The sequence below is a fragment of the Mustela erminea genome, chromosome 18, assembly GCF_009829155.1.
Source record: "Mustela erminea isolate mMusErm1 chromosome 18, mMusErm1.Pri, whole genome shotgun sequence".
NCBI lineage: Eukaryota > Metazoa > Chordata > Mammalia > Carnivora > Mustelidae > Mustela > Mustela erminea.
The window spans coordinates 46,990,181-47,010,042 of NC_045631.1; the positions used below are offsets into that span (position 1 = coordinate 46,990,181).

At 41.7% G+C, this 19,862-nt stretch overlaps 1 protein-coding gene across 2 annotated transcripts in view; it reads left to right on the forward strand.

Annotated features, from left to right (window-relative positions):
- Positions 1-1,284: 1,284 nt before the first annotated feature.
- The window catches only part of DCAF7 (DDB1 and CUL4 associated factor 7), a 32,142-nt gene continuing 13,564 nt past the window's right edge, over positions 1,285-19,862 (forward strand). Inside the window, exon 1 of one of the 2 annotated variants that reach the window (XM_032320297.1) lies at positions 1,285-1,671. In XM_032320297.1, coding sequence (XP_032176188.1) covers positions 1,534-1,671 — 138 coding nt within the window. In that variant the 5' untranslated portion in view covers positions 1,285-1,533. The remainder of the gene's footprint in view (positions 1,672-19,862) is intronic. The other variant, XR_004280481.1, reaches the window with a different exon arrangement.

The following is a 19,862-nucleotide window of genomic DNA, read 5'->3' on the forward strand; positions in this document are numbered from 1 at the left end:
GTTTTAAAAAAATTTTATTTAAGTAATCTCTACACCCAAGGTGGGGCTTGAACTCAATGACCCTAACATCAAGAGATGGATGCTCTACCAACTGAGCCAGCCAGGAGCCCCAAATAGATTTCAGAATTTTTTTTAATAGAAATTACAATTTTATTGCAAATGCATGTATAAAGGAGGGTATTTTCCTCTCATAGCTCATGTGCAGATGAATATCACTTTTTTATCAGCGGCAAGGTTCAGCAACACTTTTATATCTATTTTTCTTTATTTTTTAGAAAACTTGTTCAAATAAGTAAGCAGATAGAACACTAAGGGGTTTGTTATACACAGCAGTCACTTAATTCTTTTTGAGTTGCTCAAAGATCCACTATCTTTAAAACGATAATGATATCATCTAGCAATCCCATACGATTCTCCTTTAATTGTGCTGAAAGCAAAGCATAAGAAATCATTCAAATTATCAAGAGGTATTACCTAGATTCAGACCCTTCTCCATTTCAAACTGACAACACAGATAGGTTTAGGACTTGATTAGCTTTTGCCTTGGCCTCGTGGGCACTGGAGGGGAAAGGATGGAATGAATGGGAACCGACAAAAATTTAGGGCCAAGCAAGTAGGGTCGCCCGCCGATTTAACTGAAAACCAACCCTGAAATTCCGAGCATTTCTAGAATGTCCAGGAAAGCGCGGGAAGTCCTGACTACAGGTAGGTCGGTCTGCAAAGGCGCGTCCACCGCCGGCCCTTGGGGGTTACTGGGAGACCAGCTCCCGGGTGTGCAGGGCTGTGAGCACCAGGAGGAAATTAAGGTGATTCCCACTTGGCTAGGGTCAGGCTGCCGGGCCGCAGGCCCCTGGGTAAGGCAGAATGTAAATTTCTACTGGAAAGCGTGGAAAAGCCTCTCAGAATGGCAGCTGCAGAGAAGTCAGAGCAGGTCACGTAGGCGGTTTCACTGTCAGGGACTTGGCCTAGAACTTAGAGGCCTGACGTGCTGCAGCTAGCTAACTAGCCTCTAGGCCACCCACGCCCCCATTCACCCGCACTGCGCCGTTATCTTTCTGACTGACATCTCTGCCAGCCAATCACCTTTGAGGCTGAGAGAGCGCCTGCCCCCCTGAAGTTGGGCCGGGCAAGTCATTGGAATGACAAACATTTACGCCAATAGCGAAGGGCTTCAGAAGCTATGGGCGTACTAGCCAATGAGAAGAAGGAACCTTTCAAAACGACATGTCAGGCAGCCAACGGCCGGCGCCGCTACGGGGGGTCGCGTGGCTTCCGTTTCAAGAGGGCGGGGCGGGGCTTCAAACGGAAGGTGGCTGTTGTCCGAGCCGAAGCAGGTTTGAAACTGGGGGTCGGGCCCGGCAGTCGTTGTCTGTCGCCGCGGCCCCGCTTCCGGGCTAGGCCGTTCCTGCCCGCCCCCGCCCCGCCTCCCTTCGGACCCCTCAGTCTCAGGCCCCGGCTCCCCGCCTGACTCGCGCCCGGCCTGCAGCAGCTCGCTGTCGTCCCGGCCCGCACTGCGGCCCCGCCGCCACCACCATGTCCCTGCACGGCAAACGGAAGGAGATCTACAAGTATGAAGCGCCTTGGACGGTCTACGCCATGAACTGGAGCGTGCGGCCCGACAAGCGCTTTCGCCTGGCTCTGGGCAGCTTCGTGGAAGAATACAACAACAAGGTGGGCCGGGCAGGGGCTCGGAACCCAGCTGGCGGCGAGCGGGCCCCGGGAGCATCCTTTCCCGGCCGGAGCCCAGACCCCAGCACCCTGCTGCGGACTTGTCTTAGCGCTCCCGGAGCGGTTCCTCTGTGTCTGGCCCTGTGCAGAAGCTTTCGCACTCGTTGTCTCATTTAATCCTGGCAGCACTTCTGTGTAGTCAGGAGCGTAATTACCCCCATTTTACTTGTGGGGAAACTGAGGCTCCGTGTGTGACTTTCCCGGGTCAGACAGCTGTTTAGTGGGGGGAGATGGCTCTCAAACTTGACTTTTCACCCCAAAGCCACGCAGTTTATCACGCCAGTCGTCTCCCTTCCCGCCGCATTGCTTCAGCTGGGGGGCGGCCTGGGGAAGAGAGAGGGATGGCTCTGAAGATGCTGGTGCCTCAGTTGGTGGTCATACACTTTTGGCTACACTAGGTTTCTGTTAGGGCTGTTGACTGTGCAGGCCTCCCCGCCTCCTCCCACCCCCGGGTACCCTTCATGGATCCCCCAGCCTGTCTGCCGGGAGTGTCACTGCTGTTGCTGCCTCACATCTGTCCTCTTAAAAGTGATCTCTTTTTGGAAATGTTGGTCTGTGACCGTGATCCTGCCACTGTTTCCTGAATAGAGAAGGATGACGCTTTCCTTCTGTCTTCTTGGCTTCTTTCATGGTGCTACAGAAGTGTAACCTTAAGTAGTAAGTTCTTCTGGACATTGACAATTTGAGGATCTTTCATAGAAGCACAGGCAGTAGGAAGCTTATAAGCTGACCTTGCAACATGAATTTACTTTTGAAAGTTGTTAAATATGTCAGTGGGAAGAATTTTCTTTTCTTTTATCCCTTAATCTCTTGCACTTACTGTATTAAGCACTGTGAGAATGATCAGAGCAACCTAGAGCCTTGGCTAGTGGTGTTTAAAGCCTTATACTCCTGCTTGACACCAGGAACACCATGACCTAAGAAGAACGAAACTTTGGGTCCAGTGATAGGCATGGGGGGGGGCGGAGCAGGAGCTGGGTGGAGTTTGGTTCTGTTTAGTCCGCTGAATAACAGGTTAATCTTATTTCTGACTCACAGTTTCTTGTAGGAAAAGAGTTCTTTTTTACACCTAAAGGTCCTGTCAAAAAACATTTGTACATTGTGAGTTTGTTTACAGTGTTCCAGAAGCATTAGAGTCTAGGTCTCAACTTTTCTGGAACCTCCCCGCCTTTTTTAAGATTTTATTTATTTATTTGGGAGAGAGTGAGAGTGAACCTATGTGCACGAGGTGGGGTGGAGGAGGGAGAGAGACGACCGGACTCCCTGCTCACCAGGGAGCTGGACGCTGGCCTCCATCCCAGGACCCAGGGCTCATGACCTGAGCTGAGGGCAGAAGCTTAACTGACTGAGCCCCCCCAGGCGCCCCTCTGAAATTCCCTTTGAGAAATTGATGGAAGCGACAGACTCTGATTGCCCAGATATAACACACACACTTTACACACAAATTCCAGGGACTACTCGATGATATTGAAGTCCACCCATTGTCCACAAAAAGAGTCCTGAGAGAGACATAGTTTTATTTTCTGTAATGGCTTCCTCTTCCGTACTTCTCATGGTAGTCTTCAGAATGGAATGGAATTCAAGGTCCTGATGTGAAAACTGTGTCTGTGTTAGTAAAATTGAGACTACTAGAACTATTATTTGAGAATATATGTTCTTTTTAAAAAGTAAAATATATTTTTCAAAGGGCTTGAGATTTTTTACGCAAATTGATGGACTTTTTTGGGCGGGGTGGCAAGGTCTTCCAGAGTCAGTTTGGGTAAGCACTAGCAGTCCCATTTCTAAGAAAGGAAACTAAGCCAAAGTTAGGCTACTAGTGGAATCAGTGAAGTAACTGAGGTCAAACCTCACTTACAGGAACTCTACCCCAAAGTTTGTCCTTTCTCTTTTTTTTAATAAAGATTTTATTAGTCAGAGACAGAGAGAGCACAAGTAGGCAGAGCGGCAGGTAGATGAGAGGGAGCTGGATATGGGCCTCAATCCCAGGATCCTGGGATCATGACCTGAGCCGAAGGCAGCCGCTTAACTGACTGAGCCACCCAGGCGCCCCAAAGTTTGTCCTTTCTTTTAGCAAGCTAATGGAACTCGTGTCAGGCACACAGGAAGTGTGGGTCTTAGTAGTGGAATGTAAATTAATAATCCTAGTAGTCAAACCATAAGCAGTTACTTCTATCTTAACTCACTTGCGTGATGTAGGCAACGCAGTATCTTAAAACTGTTTTTGTGCACCAACCTGTCTAGGTCAGAGTTCTTAATGTGTGTGTGTGTGTGTGTGTGTGTGTGTGTGTGTGTATGCATGCCATGGACACCTTTGGCAAGCTGAAGCCAATAGACCTCTTTTCATAATGACATTTTCTATTTTTTTTTTTTTAAGATTTTTATTTATTTATTTGACAGAGATCACAAGTAGGCAGAGAGGCAGGCAGAGAGAGAGGGAGGAAGCAGGCTCCCCGCCGAGCAGAGAGCCCGATGAGGGGCTCCATCCCAGGACCCTGAGATCATGACCTGAGCCGAAGGCAGAGGCTTTAACCCACTGAGCCACCCAGGTGCCCCTATACTTACGTTTTCAAATGTGTAAAATACATAAGAATATGAAGGAAATCTATTATATTGAATTACAGTTATCAAAAACATTTTTTAAAAAGTGGACCTATAGTAATATGTAAATTTTTTAGAGGGTGAGGGAAGGGCAGAGGGAGAGAGAATCTCAAGCAGACTCCCTGCTGAGCTCAGAGCCCATCATGGGGTTCAAGCTCAGGATTCTGAGATCATGACCTGAGCTCAAACCAAGAGTTGGACACTTAACTGACTGAACCACCCAGGTGCCCCTATACTTTTAAATTAATTCATTAAGTTATACCATCCAGTGTAATTATTACTATAATTTTAAAGTAGTGATGAGGGTAAATAGCATTTTAAGATGGTTCATTATAGTAATGTGATATGATAAAAATCTGATTTCTGTCAGTGACAGTCAAATATTGACATGGCTATAAGTAGCTGCCTTCCTTCTTAATGGAAGGAAGTGCTAATTTTCAGTCAAATGTTAGTGAAAATATGAATGTGCTTTTCCAGTTCAAACTCATGGACCTCAAGTTAAGAAACTTTTATGTAAAGAATCTGTGCCTAGGGGGCTGATGAGCAGTAAATACCTCTTTAACACAGGGCCTTTTAGGCTCAGTTTTGGAAAAGACTTTTACCAAAGAGGTGCCAGACTTCACAGTTAAGAGGAATTTAAAAGTTACTGTTTTTTTTGGTTCTTTGTTTTCTGCTTGCTGTCGACAATAATTGCCAGCAGAGGGCAAAATAAATGGATGCAGCTTTTAACATTGGTGAAAAAGCCCAGAAGTGTTCATCTTTCTTACCCTGGAGACACCGACGTAAGAATACAAAGTTTCTATAGTAATGTAATCATGTTTTTCCTATAGTAAAATTACTTGTATTTGGAGAACAGAATTAAATTTATTTACAATTCAAGAACAACTTGACTTTCAAGTGTTCCACTTTCTGAATAAATTTGGGAATTGTTTCAGAGTAAAGAACTGGATTCCATCAACTACACCTAGAATAGTAAGTCCCATGATCACTAATTGTGTTTCATCTTTTCTCCTTGTGGTCTCCACTGGGGGAATAGCAGCACTGGTGTTGAATGGTGGTTCTCTAAATCGTAGTGTGTATCTGACACTCCCCTGAGGGATTTGCACATTCCTGGGCTCCACCCCTGAAGTTAACAGATGCTCAGCTGATTAAGAAACAGGTGGTACAGATGGCACTCTAAGAACATTACCCTGGGATTACCTTGACATCTGCTGACCAGAGGCAGAAATCCTATCTTTTTTTGCATTTGCATGCACCTGAGCATTGATTCTTCTCTTCCGTCCCATGCAAAAAGCTCTGTTACCAGATGCCCCTTTGACGTACTTTATGTTAGTCCTGCCTCTTCCCAGTTTGTGCGGCCTTGTGCAAGTTAACGTCTGTGCCTCAGTTTCTTCATCTATAAAATGAGGGTAATAAGTAAGATTAAATGAGCTAATGTATATGTAGTGGGTTTAGGAACTCTACCCCAGACATACATGGTAAGCAGTTCAGAAATGTGGGCTATTATTATTTAATCATCTTTACTGTATCTGGATAATTGAAATATAATCAAGGAGAATTATATAGGTGTTATGTAAATGTGATTTGTATTTTCCAGAGAGGAATCATGACCCCAGGCCAGAAAGCTACCTCAAAATGTCATTGTGTTCATTCCTCTGCCTTTTAAAGACCCAGAGGGAAAAAAAAATCCCTTGATTCCTTTCAAGTAAACCCATTTTTGTGGTCTAGAAGGTTCTTGTAGTCAGACTCCAACTACTGTAATGTACTAGTTTAAGGCCGTTTGCTCTTGTTCTACCTGACTCAGACACAGTAGCTGATACAAGAATGCTGGTATGTCTCCTGAGTTTGCAGGTGTTATTTGCCCTGTTTTAGGGCGAAAGATGAATAGCAGTTCCTGGGCTTTTGTTTCATTTAGTTGCATGTTTCAGAGTTGGTTTTGAATAGAATTGGCAGAGTCATAGGGATTTATTTTGCCCTAATATTTATCTAGCTGACCATCTTGCTTTAAGATTTAGCATCTAGAAAACACTACAAGGAGCTGAGGAGAGAAATATAGGTATACCTGATGCTTTTTGAAGAATATGGATAGTGAATCTGGGTAAGACCACCTTGTACTTGAAATATAAATGGGATGAATGCTTGCCTTTTCAGCCTTTGTTGATTTCTCTGAGATTTTAAAGCAGTTTATCTGTTTGGCACATCATGATTTTTGACTCTGGCATATAAATTTTGGCTTCTTAGTATTTGTGGCAGCCATTTAGGAATCTCTTCATTTAATTCAACAGATACATATGGACACATACTTATGTTTTTGGGGCATGATGATGATACTTAGTAACCTTCTGTAGCCTTTGTTAGCAGATGTGAAATTGACAATAGAAAAGACTAAGTGTTTTAGTACACCTAAGGGTTTGTGAGACTTGGAATCTTGCATTGCTCCGTCAGTCCCTGGCAAGACTGTCAGCAGGAGAATTTAAAATATAAAACTCTTCTGGTTTTAACTTCCTCCTTTCTTTCTTCTAGACAGTGAGAGTACTAATTCCTCCATGGGACCACTGGATAAAAGTGCTGCTGCTTTATTACTTTTTGTCCTAACCTGGTTCATACAGACTTACCGGAGGTGCTGTGATTTGAACAAGGACTGAGTCTCTCTTCTGTAGGTAGTCTGGCTTGCCTGAGGCCAGGATGGTTGATTGGTTAGTCTCTGAGCCAGGAGCTGATTGGTTAGTCTCTGAGCCAGGAGCCAAAGGGTAGTATTCCAGAATTCATCTCAAAGTTTGACAAGGCAGGACTTTTCTCTGCAGACATTGATCAACAATAATCAGTGAGGAACAGGCTTGAAGGAACGACAAATGGAAAAGATTAAGGAAAGCTGGTTTATTCTCTCAGGATTTTGCTTAGCTAATTTTGGTTATATTAACAGTAATAGAAAATGTTCCACTGACTGGAGCGGTATATTGCTTTGCATAACTTGGGGTCTTTAAAAAAAATTAAATATATACAGGGATGTCTGGGTGGTTCTGTTAATTGGTTGAGCATCTGCCTCTTGATATCAGCTCAGGTCTTGACCTGAGGGTTTTGAGATCTAGCTCCACACTGGGCTCCATGCTGCGTGTGGAGCCTACTTTAAAAAAAAAAAAAAAGAAAAGAAGAAAGAATTTTATATATACATGCACATGTGCTTTCATGTTCTGGTACTAGCAGTGTGTGTAATAAAGTAGAATACACAGGTTCCTCCCTCAAAGAGTGTCTAATAACAAGATAGACATGGTACCTTTTAAATTTTTTAAAACTTAAGATGTGTGTAATGTAGATAGTAACTTATGTTGTTATTCATGAAAGCATTTGAAAGTGAAGATGTGGTCGTGTCTTAATAAATATTTTATATCGCATATAGCTTCTTTAAAGATTTATTTATTAGAGAGAGTGCGCATGCGTGCGTGCATGTGTGGGGGCAGGGGCATAGAGAGAGAGAGAGAGTCTCAAACAGACTCCACATGACGTGTGGAGCCTGACACGAGGCTCTATCATGTGTATATCCCATGACCCTGAGACCATGACCTGAGCCGAAACCAAAGTTGGATGCTCAACTGGCTGCGTCACCCAGGCATCCTGCATATATGCATCCTAAGGCACATTTGACATAGTAATACCCACAGTTTTAAAATAAGTAAAAATAATTTTTACAGCCTTTTCTTTTTAGGGGCATTTTTTTTTCACATGTTGGGGTAAAGCATTGTGCTGCAATAGGTGCAGAAAGGCGGTGGAAGTGGGAGATAAAAGTTTGATAGGACAGGGAAGACATAGCGGAAAAGGGACAAGGGCAACCTAAATGTTGACAATAAGATGATGTTTAAAGTCGGATAGTTTTTCTTACGCTCCCAACGGGAACTGAGGAAGGACAGAAGGATAATGAAGATCCCATGCATATAGAAAAATGCTAAGAAAGGAGATCTTTGGCTTCAGATTTTAAACTCATACAGTTCTCCAGAATAGGATTTTGACAGGCAAAATCAGCAATTCTTTGTTTGAGATAGTGAGAAGAGGGTGCACAGTCTGGCGGCAGGCACTTCTGCATTTGACACCTCGGATAAGAGGGGTGCTGAGCTATACTAGGAGACACATAGATGTGCCATCTTCTCTAGAAGCAGCAGATAAGGCAGGTTAGATGAGAGGTTGAATTGTAAACAGTTTGACAGTTTATCATCCCGATTGGCTGGGGAAATGCAAAAGCTTTGTGTGGTTCTGTTAACTGGGAACATGGCACTGGCTTCTCCCACAGGGGCTTCCTTCAGAGCACATAGGAAGAACTTGCCCAAGCAGAGGGAACCAGCACAACAGCTATAGAAAGATACTATAGAAAAGAGGAATATATGGGAAACAAGTAGCAGGTAAAGTAGGCACACTAGAAAAATGTTTGTTTGTTTGTTTGGTTGGTTTTTTACCTCATATGAAAATTAATGGCCACTTCTGCCACCATAAATTCAAAGAACTTAAGGAAGTAACTCAAAGCAGAGATACAGAAGATCAGGTAAAATAAGGCACAGTGGCAGGAGGAAATGGAGCAGCAGCAGGTAGAGCCCAGGAAAATAGTGGACGAGAAAACAAAAGTTACCACAGAATTAAAAGCCACATTGGAAAGGAATGAAAACAAATACAAACTGCTGAAAACTTAGTGAAGGATAAGAAAGACAGGTTGAGAAAATGAAATGAAAATAAACAACTGACTGTAGTAGATGCAGAAAAAGAAGAAGATATAACTTAGGTATAATTGGTGTCCCTGGAAAAAGAAGACCAAAGAAATGAAACACAAAAGCTCAACTATGTAATTAAAGACTTTATGGAAAAAAAGGTTTGAAGAAATGAGTTTAAGCCATTTTTCAAGAAAAATGGGCACAAAACCATTGACATTGAAAACTTTCCTAGGAAAATTACTCTATTTTAATCGTGAAAAAGGAATCTTGGGCAGCCAGGCAAAACAGTTGAGTCCTCCTGAAGAGGAGAAATTAGGTATACCACATTTGATGACAGCAGGTAATGGCGCAATGTCTGCAAATGTGCAATTATTATAGATTGTGCTCCCTTAAATACCTGAGAATATGCTTAAGAATATATAAGATCTATGTTGAAAAAATAATGCACTTTTTAAAAAGATAACTCAATTTATAAAAATGGACCTCTATTAAGAAGACCTTTCTTAAGGGAAGTCAGTTGATTAGGAAAAATTATTATATATCAAAGCTTAAGGGAAAATGAGAAAACTGAGGCCCAGATATGATAAATGACTTGTCCAGAGTGATATAGATGGTAAAGGCAGGGCCAGAATTGGAATACTGATTATTGCCAGAGCCTTAAAAATAAATGTATACAAATGTAAAAAAAAAAAATTTTTTTTTATGAGGAAAAAGGATGTGTTGAAAAACAGAGGGGAACAGTTGCCCTACCAGAATAGAATAAATATACTGGAATTGGTATAGTTATACCCAGAGAGATTAGTGGAACCACATAGAATGTTCCAAAGCAGATCTGAGTGTATATGGAAATGTAGTATGTGGTAAGATAGAACCTTACTTAATTCACTAGGAAAAAAGATAATAAATTTATGGCATAATTAGCTGTCCATTTGGCAGAAAAATTTAGAGCCTGTTCATTCACTCTGTATGTGAAAACCAATTCTAGATAAAATATTTAAGTGTTAAGTCTCACAAGCAATAATAAGAGAAAATGGACTAGGAAATTTGCACTGAAGCAGTGGGGGTAAGCATAGGAGAAGGCAGTCTTAAAACCAGTCATTCAACCCAGAGTCAAACAAGGAAGAGATTGACAGAATATACTCCATACAAATAAAACATTTCTTTGTGAAAAAATAATGCTGTGGACAAAGTCAAAAGACAAATGATAGGCCAGGGGAAATATTTTCAAAACATGACAGGTGAGTGTACTTAGTGTGATAGAAAAATGGACAGAGTGGGATGCCTGGGTGGCTCATTTGGTTAAGTGTCTACGTTAGGCTCAGGTCATGATCCCATGGTCCTGGGATCAAGCCCCACATCAGGCTCTCTGCTTAGTGGGGCGCCTGCTTCTCCTCCCTCTGCCTGCCTCTGCCTACTTGCGCACACTTTATCTCTGTCAAATAAATGAATAAAATCTTAAAAAAAAAAAAATAGACAGGGGCACCTGGGTGGCTCAGTGGGTTAAAGCCTCTGCCTTCGGCTCTGGTCATGATCCCAGAGTCCTGGGATCGAACCCCACATCAGGCTCTCTGCTCAGCAGGGAGCCTGCTTCCTCCTCTCTCTCTGCCTGCCTCTCTGCCTACTTGTGCTCTCTGTCAAATAAATAAATAAAATCTTTAAAAAAAAATCCTTTAAAAAAAATGGACAGAGTATAAATAGCCTTTCAAAGTAATGAATGCAAACAAATAGGAAAAGTTGTTCAACCTCACAGGTAGTTAAGGGAAATGAGAATTGATCTTGTGACTTTTTTTCCTTTCAAATTTATAAAAATTAAGTTAACTGCTTCTAGTGTCGTTGGTAGTATGAGGAAATGAACACTTATATATGCCGGTAGGAGTCTGAATTACTACAGCCTATTTGGAAAGTAAGTCAGCATCCCTTAAAATAAAAAATGCACATACCTTGGGGTGCCTGGCTGACTCAGTTGGTAGAGCATGTGACTCTTGATCTCAGTGTCATGAGTTCAGGTTCCACATTGGGCTTGGGTGTGGAGCCTACTTAAAATAAAAAAAAATTAAAAGGGGCACCTGGATGGCTCAGTCATTAAGCATTTGCCTTTGGCTCAAGCCATGATCCTAGGGTTCTGGGATCGAGTTCCACATTAGGCTCTCTTTGGGAAGCCTGCTTCTTCCTCTCCTGCTCTCTCTGCCTGTGTTCCCTCTCTTGCTGTGTCTCTCTCTGTCAAATAAATAAAATAAAAAATAAGTTAATTAAAGCAAGTATTACTGCATTAAAATTAAAATATGCATACCTTCAAATACAGCAGTCTCATTCTTGAGATTGGCCTCCAGAAGTAAAGATAGTACATAAGCACGTATGTACAAGTCATGCAAGTAGTGGCAAAAAAAAGGGAAACAACATACATCATTAGGGGAGTTGTGGAGCCACATAATATGGCATATTTATTCTATGAAATATGCATCAATTAAAGAATGGTTTGGATCTATGTATTCACTTGAGGGATGTCCTTATTTTGTCAAATTAATGAAAAGATTCGTAACATTGGATATAGTATTCCATTTTTCTGAAAGTTAAGGGAAAACCCTATCCTTGTGTGTGTGTGTGTTTATATATAATATATATGCATTATATTAATATATATTATATATATTTGAGCATAAAGAAGCAACATAGCCTAAGTAATTGTGATATATTGGAGATGGGGTGGGAGAGAAGTTTTGCACTTTTTTTTGTATACCTATACTTTGGTTTTATACACTGGCTATACATTTTATAATTCTTTTACAATCTAAAAAAGTTCATTTAAAGAATAAAATAAACCCAATTGACAGATCATTAAAAATAAATAAAAAAGAAAAATCGTTTAGTTAGAACTTTTAAGTCTGAGCAAGAAAATAATAGAAGATAATAATGGTAGGGGGTTTGGGTAGAATTTTGGTGCTTTCCCCTTGGGACCGTCATATATGAATAATAATAATAATAGCCAAGGGAGAAATCTATCCCCACTCTACTAATGAGTGAAAGAGCACCTCCAGTCTGATGCTACTCCCTGGTAAACTAAATTGGAGAATTGCAGATTAGCCTTAAAGCCTAAGTGAGACTTTCTGCTTTTCCATCTAATTTATGGGCAGACCCAGCCTGACCTCACCTATTCAGCTGAAGGTGGAGAGAAGCTGGGGCAAAGGATGCTCAGCCCCATAGTGAGCAGGCTGGTTTGCCTCTCTAGGTAGGAGCAGGATGGGAAGGAGCAAGAGTGCAGGTGAGCCTGCCTATCGGAGCAGCAGTCCCCCTGGTGAGGTATGTCCATGTGCCTGGCTCAGAGCTTTGGTCATTTTAGCAGTTGGAGCTTGTCAAGGGTAGGGATGCAAGAACAGAACTCCTCACCCTCGGTATTTCTTCCCATGGGGGACAGGACAGGAACAGAACCCCCCCCCCTTTTAAGATTGATTATTTATGTGAGAGGAGAGAGCGCAAGCAGGGACTGTGGAGGAGGAAAGGGGAGAAACAGACTCCCCACTGAGCAGGGAGCCCAATGTAGGGCTTGATCCCAGGACCCCAGGATCATGACCAGATCAGTTGGTTAAGCCTGCTTAACCAACTGAGCCACCCTGGTGCCCTAGAAACTCCCTTTCTTGTGGGCATAAGTGGACATATGGGGTAGGAAGTGAGGTGTAAAGATCAAGAGTGCTACTTAAGGCAAAACAAAGTGTCAAATTTTAATAGGAAATCTGAATAATTAAATTCCGAAAGGTTTTTTGAAGAATTTGAAAATGTAACCAAGGATCTACTCCCAAAAAGGCACCACCTCAAGAGTCTTATGGGCAAATTTATCAAAGGCACAGTAACCATCTATAAATCCAATAAACCTGCCTTTACCATCTATATCATTCTGGAAAAGTCATTTATTATATCTGGGCCTCAGTTTTCTCATCTTCCCTTAAGCTTTGATATATAGTAATTTTTCCTAATCAACTGACTTCCCTTAAAAAAATGTTTTCTTATAATTCCTATAAGTCGAGAAGAAAAAGATGGACACGACTCAGTAGAATAAACTGGGCAAATGTTTTAAGTTAGTGTTTTTTAGCATAGTGGTGAAGAGCTTGGGCTGTGGGATAGGATTATCTGTATTTAAAAGGCAGCTTCAGGGGACACCTCAGTGGCTCAGTCAGTTGGGTACTCTACTTTTGATTTCGGTCAGGTCGTGGTCTCAGGATTCTGAGATTGATCCCCGAGTGGGGCTCTGCCCTCAGCTTGGAATCTGCTGGAGATTTTCTCTCTCCCTCTCCCTCTGCCTCTCCCCGAGTACGCACACACGCTCCCTCTGTCTCTCAAATAAAAAAATAAAATCTTTAAAAGGCAGCTTCATGATTGTGGACAGGTTACTTACTGTCTCTTTTATTCAATATCTTAGGAAAGTGGGAAGAAGAATAACACCTGGGTTGCTGCGAAGATGTTGAGAGGGTTAGAGGTAGTGCATGTACAGCAGTAAGCCCAGTGCTTGTCCTTGACCCGTCGTAAGCACCCACACAGTTAACTTGTTACTGTTAATCAGAAGTAGAAATAATAAACATGCTGAGCTTCAAGAGCAAAATTGTGAAATACCCTTTTTATCCATCAGATTAGCAAAAATGTAAAAGTTGTTTTTAGGTGTTTTTTGGGGGGGGGGTTTGTTTGGTTGTTTTAGATCTTATTTCTTTGACAGAGACACAGTGAGAGAAGGAACACAAACAGGGGGAATGGGAAAAGGGGAAGCAGGCCTCCTACAGAGCAGGGAGCCCGAAGTGGGGCTCAATCCCGGCTCCCCAGGACCTGAGCCAAAGGCAGCACTTAATGACTGAGACACCCAGGCGCCCGCCCTATTTTCAGTGTTTTAAAAGTTATGGTGAAATTGGCACTCACACACTGTTCAAGAAAATGTAAATGGAAGCAACCTTTCAAAGGCCTTTGGGTCAAATCTATTAACTTTTTTTAAAGCATAAAACAGCACATATTATCTCATAGTTTTATGGAACATTTAAAATGTGATGCAACAGTTACACATCTAGCAATTTATCCAATAAAGCATTTGCATATGTGTACGCAGTATTGTTTATAATAGCAAAACAATGGGTTATAACTACAATAACTATGAATGGCTAATAAATTATGGTGTGCTTAACATGGCCTGCTGTAGAAGAATAAGGTAAACCTGAGAAGATCTTCCAGGATAAATTGTTAAGAGCAAGTTACAGAATACATTTTGTGGTCCAAGCATCTTTATGTTTTTTAAAACATCCCATTACATACATATGCATACAGATGCACAGAAGGCCATTTGGAAAGATACACATCCAGCTGGTTTGAAAATAAGTTGAATTGGGGGTGGAGTTAGTGGGAGACTTTATTCTCTGCTCTCTATTATGCGAATATTCACAGATAACTTCCATTCTCTTTCATCATCATATTTTAAACATGTGAGTATCTGAACAAAAAAATTGAATAACAGTGAGTTATAACAGAATAACAGTTGCTATTCCTCTGAATACTAGGTTGGCAACTTAGAGAAGAAGAGCTAAAGTCAGGTTAAGGATAAAACACAGGTCTGGGGGCGCCTGGGTGGCTCAGTGAGTTAAAGCCTCTGCCTTCAGCTCAGATCATGATCCCAGGGTCCTGGGATCGAGCCCCGCATCGGGCTCTCTGCTCAGTGCAGAGCCTGCTTCTCTCTCTCTCTCTCTCTCTGCCTGCCTCTCTGCCTACTTGTGTTCTCTGTCTGTCAAATAAATAAATAAAATCTTTAAAAAAAAAAAAGGATAAAACATAGGTCTGTGCAAACACATGAAGTCTTTGGGAAGATTTGGGAAAGATGAAATCCCAGGCATTACCTACTTCTTCCCTGGGTTCGGTATTGTTGGTGCAGGAGGTTATCAGACCTTGCTGAATCAGGCATCCAGGGAGGTTCTTTTTTTTTTTTTTTTTTTTTTTTAAGATTTTATTTATTTATTTGAGAGAGAGACAGTGAGAGAGAACATGAGCGAGCAGAAGGTCAGAGAGAGAAGCAGACTCCCCGTGGAACTGGGAGCCCTATGCAGGACTCGATCCCGGGGCCCCGGGATCATGACCTGAGCCGAAGGCAGTCGTCCAACTAACTGAGCCACCCAGGCGTCCCTCCAGGGAGGTTCTTAAGAATATATTCCTGGGCCCTACTTGACACTTGTTGAGTCAGAATCTTGGGCTAGAGTTGGGGGCCCCAGCTCCAGGTAGATTTGATGGCCAAATTTGGAGACTACCAGTGCTGTCTGTAGTATAAGCAGAAGTAAGACAGGTCCTGTTTTTAAGGCATTTCCCAAGTGAAATAACAGAAGACAGCAATCTAAGTACTTTGATTTGGCAGTATGGGGTTACTCACCAAATGGATGGTACAGATCAGTGGGAAAGAGCACTGTACCAGGAAGACTGCAAGTAGTTTATGAAGGAGGTGAGGCATAGTAGTAAGCAAAGAGTGTTGCCAAGAACTCTTAGGTAACTGTGAATGTCTTCACTTTACAGATGGGAAAACCAATTTAGCAAAGTTAAGTAACATGTCCTACAGCTAGCAAGTGGTAAGGAAAGGGCCCTGGTTTCTGATGCCACTGTGCTGTATTAAAATTGGGTGGGATTTAGGTCTATGGAAAGGAAGTAGGAGGGTTTTGCAAGCATAGAGGGCCGTGTAAGGAAAGGAACCTGAAAAAGATGAGAAGCAGTGACTAGATAAATAAGATGGAGGTAGAATAGGCTAGGGCTGGGGGTGGAGAGCCTTGAATATCTACTTAAGAGGATCCAAGTGGCAAATGCTTGCAGGATCTGACATTTCAAGGTTGAGGGGAGATCTCTGATGGCTTGAAAGGTAGAAGAAGGAAGTGTAGTCTCACGGTGTTCTCTGCATGGTTAGGGAGATTTTGTCTCTTGCACTCGGTGCCATATCCCCAGCACTTAGAACAGTGTTTGGCACCTAGTAGCTACTCATTAAGATTCATCGAATAAGTACATGTATGAAATATCTGGCTCAAAATCTATATGAGAGACTTATTCTTTATTCTGCCCAAACAGCCCACAAATTTAACTTCTCATCTGTTTTCTCCTTCCTCCCCCAGGAGGGCTGATGCAAATTTTCACTGTTCCATCTTGAATCTTCCTTCTTTATGCATTATTTTCTGGAAAATTCTGAATTCTCAAAGAACTGTTCATTTGGTCAAAAATTCCTCTTTTGGCCACCTGTGCTTGTCCCTTGCCATTCTCACTATCACCATAGGCCCTTAACCTTTTCCAGTTCTCCTGTGGGTCTCTGGGCTGAGCCTCTTGCCTGGCAGACAGTCCTGCCCAGCATTACCAGGCCTCATACTCTTACTTCCAAGGCCTCATAGCCCTCCTGCCACCTTCTCAGACGCCTTCACAGGGGAAAGCCCACCTAGGTTCTCAGTTTGCTTTCTGGACTCTGCAGCTTGCCCCAGGCACACCTTCCCAGCCCTGTCTGCACTGTTCTCTCAGATAGTTCCTCTCAAACAGGTTTTCATGCTGCCACCAGCTAGGTCATTTAGTTTGTCGCCTTAGTACATTGATTTGTTCCTTCTCTCCCATCTGCCTGGGGTGCCGTCTCTTTCTTCTCTGCCTCCCCAGAACCTTTCCATGCACTTTTGAAGACTGCTCAAGTCCTACCTACTTTTCCTTTGAATTACTGCTTTCTTCTAAACTGTTACCAGTTATCTATGTTATAAATAAGCAGCTTATCATGTATTACCTGTGATATCACTTTTATTGCTATCTTAGGGCATTGTTACTGTGTTTTAGGACAGTGGGTTTTTTTTCTCCTTTTACATCTTCATACATCATCTCCCCTAACACATTATATTTTTTGATCTTTGAAAGCCTGTAGATGTTCCATAAAAATGAATATTTAGACTTGGTCATTATGAAGTTTTTAAAAGACATGGATGGCAAGATCTATAAATGTACATAGAAAAATCCCTAGGAATCTACCCAAAAAAAGGCTATTAAAACTAATAACTGGGGCGCCTGGGTGGCTCAGTGGGTTAAGCTGCTGCCTTCGGCTCAGGTCATGATCTCAGGGTCCTGGGATCAAGTCTCGCATCGGGCTCTTTGCTCAGCAGGGAGCCTGCTTCCTCCTCTCTCTCTCTCTGCCTGCCTCTCTGCCTACTTGTGATCTCTCTCTGTCAAATAAATAATATATAAAATCTTTAAAAAAAAAAAAAAACAAATAAACCCTAATAACTGATTTGCCAAAGATACAGGATTCAAGATTAATGTACAAAAGTCAGTTCCATGTAGTGCCAATAAACAATTGGAAATAGCATTTTTTTAAAGATTTTATTTATTTATTTGACAGAGATCACAAGTAGGCAGAGAGGCAGGCAGAGAGAGAGAAGGAAGCAGGCTCCCCGCTGAGCAGAGAGACTGATGTGGGGCTCGATCCCAGGACCCTGAGATCATGACCTGAGCCGAAGGCAGAGGCTTAACCCACTGAGCCACCCAGGTGCCCCGGAAATAGCATTTTTAAAACAATTTCATTTATAATAGGATAAAAAACACTTAGGAATAAAGTTAATGAAAAAAATGGAAGACTGGTACATTAAGAACTCCAAAACACTGCTGAAAGAAATTAAAGCCTAAATAAATGGGGAAATAGGCTGTTTTGGGGCTAGACAACTCATTATTATTAAGAGATCAGTTTTCCAAACTGATTTATAGGTGCAACACAATCCCAAGCCAAATCTTAGCAGGCTTTTTGTAGAATTTAGCAATCTGGTTCTAAAATGTACACAGAAAAGCTAATGTATGGAATAGTTAAATCAGTCTGAAAACAAAACAGTTGAAGAACTTACACCATCTGATTTCAGGACTTCACTGGAAAGCTGCTATAATCAAGACAGTGTGGTGCTGGTAAATAGATAGGCTTATAGATCAATAGGTCAGAATAGAGAGTTCAGAAATAGATACACAAATACGTGGTCAATTGATTTTCAACAAAGTGGCCAAAGTAATTCAAAGGAGAAAGGATAGTTTTTAATCAAATGATGCTGGGACAGTCAGACATTCATATATTAAAAAAGCGAACCTTAATTCATACTTCACAGCGTACAAAGCAATTAACTTGAAATGTAAATGTAAAGCCTAAAGCTATAAAACTTTTAGAAGAAAACATAAAAAATGTTTGGCCTGCAGTAGGGCAAAGATTTCCTAGCACGGACACAAAAACCTTTAGTTTAAAAAAAAAAAGAAAAGAAAAGAAAAAGCAATGCTAAACAGACATCCTCAAAATTTATAATTTCTGTTCTTTGGGGCATCTGGCTGGCTCAGGCTGTAGAGCATACATGACTCTTAATCTCCGGCTTATGAATTTGAGCCCCACATTGGGTGTAGAGATTACTTAAATAAATAAAACTTTTTGAAAATAAATAAAATTTCTGTTCTTCAAAAAACACTGAAAGAAAATGGTGGAACAGTTGTAGACTCTGGAAACATAGTTGCAAAACACAACTGGGGCTTATATCCAGAATATGCAAAGAACTCTCAGAACTCAGTAAATAAGAAAAAAACCTGGTAAATGATGAAGTGAAACTACTCTGTGTGATTCTGTAATGGTGGATACATGTCGTAATCTACAGATCATACAACACCAAGGGCGAACTCTATAAACTATAGACTTTGGGTGATTATCAGTGTAGGTTTATCAGTTGAACAAATGTACCATTTTGGTGCAGGTGCTTTGATAGTGGATGTGGTGGGTAAGTGTAGGGGCAGGAGGTACATGGGAACACTACTCTCTGCCCAATTTTTCTGAGTCTAAAAAAGCCAAGTCTTTTTTTTTTTTTTTTTAAAGGACAAAATACCTGAACAGGCTTCAGTGGAGAATAAGCATATGAAAAGATACACAGTATCATTAGTGAGAAAATGCAATTTAATATATTGCTATACACCTGTTAGAATGATTTTTTTTTCTTTTTTTTTTTTTTTTAAAGCTGGCAACACCAAGCGTTGACCAGGGATGTGGAGGGGGTGGACCTCTCCTATGGTAGAGGAGTGGAATATAGTGGGAGTGCAGGACACAGCCACTTCAAAAAACAGTTGGCCGTTTGTCTTTTAATCAAGTTAAACCTACATTTACAACATGACCCAGCAGTTCTACTCTCAGTTGTCTACCCAAGAGAAATGAAAGCTTGTCCAAGAAAAACTTAATGCATAAGTATTCATAGCAATATCTATAATGGTCCCAAACTAGAAATAACCTAAAAATTCACCAGCTGGTAAATGGATACATAAATTATAGTGTTTCTGCATAATGCAGTGTTTTCAGCAATGAAAGGGAAGGTGCTACTGATACACCCAGTAATGTGGATGAATCTCAGGAGCTTTGTGCTGGAAGTAGCCGTCCCAGGACTCATGACCATATGATTTCCTTTGTATGGTGTTACAGAAAGGCCAGAACTACAGATCAGTGGTTGCTTGGGGCTGCGGGTAAGGGGTTAACTGCACAGGAACCCAAGAGAACTTTTGGGGGGTAATAGAAATGTTCGGTATCTTAATTACCATGGGGGGTTTCCCAAGTGTGTACCTTTGTGCATGTACACATTCTGTGTCATTGAACTGTATACTTAAATGACTTCTACTGCATGCAGCTGTACCTAAATAAAATTGTTTAAAAAAAAAGAAGAAGCAGGAAGACAGTGGTATCTGAGACTGAAGTTAGGCAGCAGTACTAGGAATTCTGTTTTTCTGTGGTCCAGTTGGTGCTTGTCCACTTACTATGGGTCTTTACCAAAAATTCCCCCATTCCATCTTCCAGTCAGTGGACATCAATAAACAACTGTA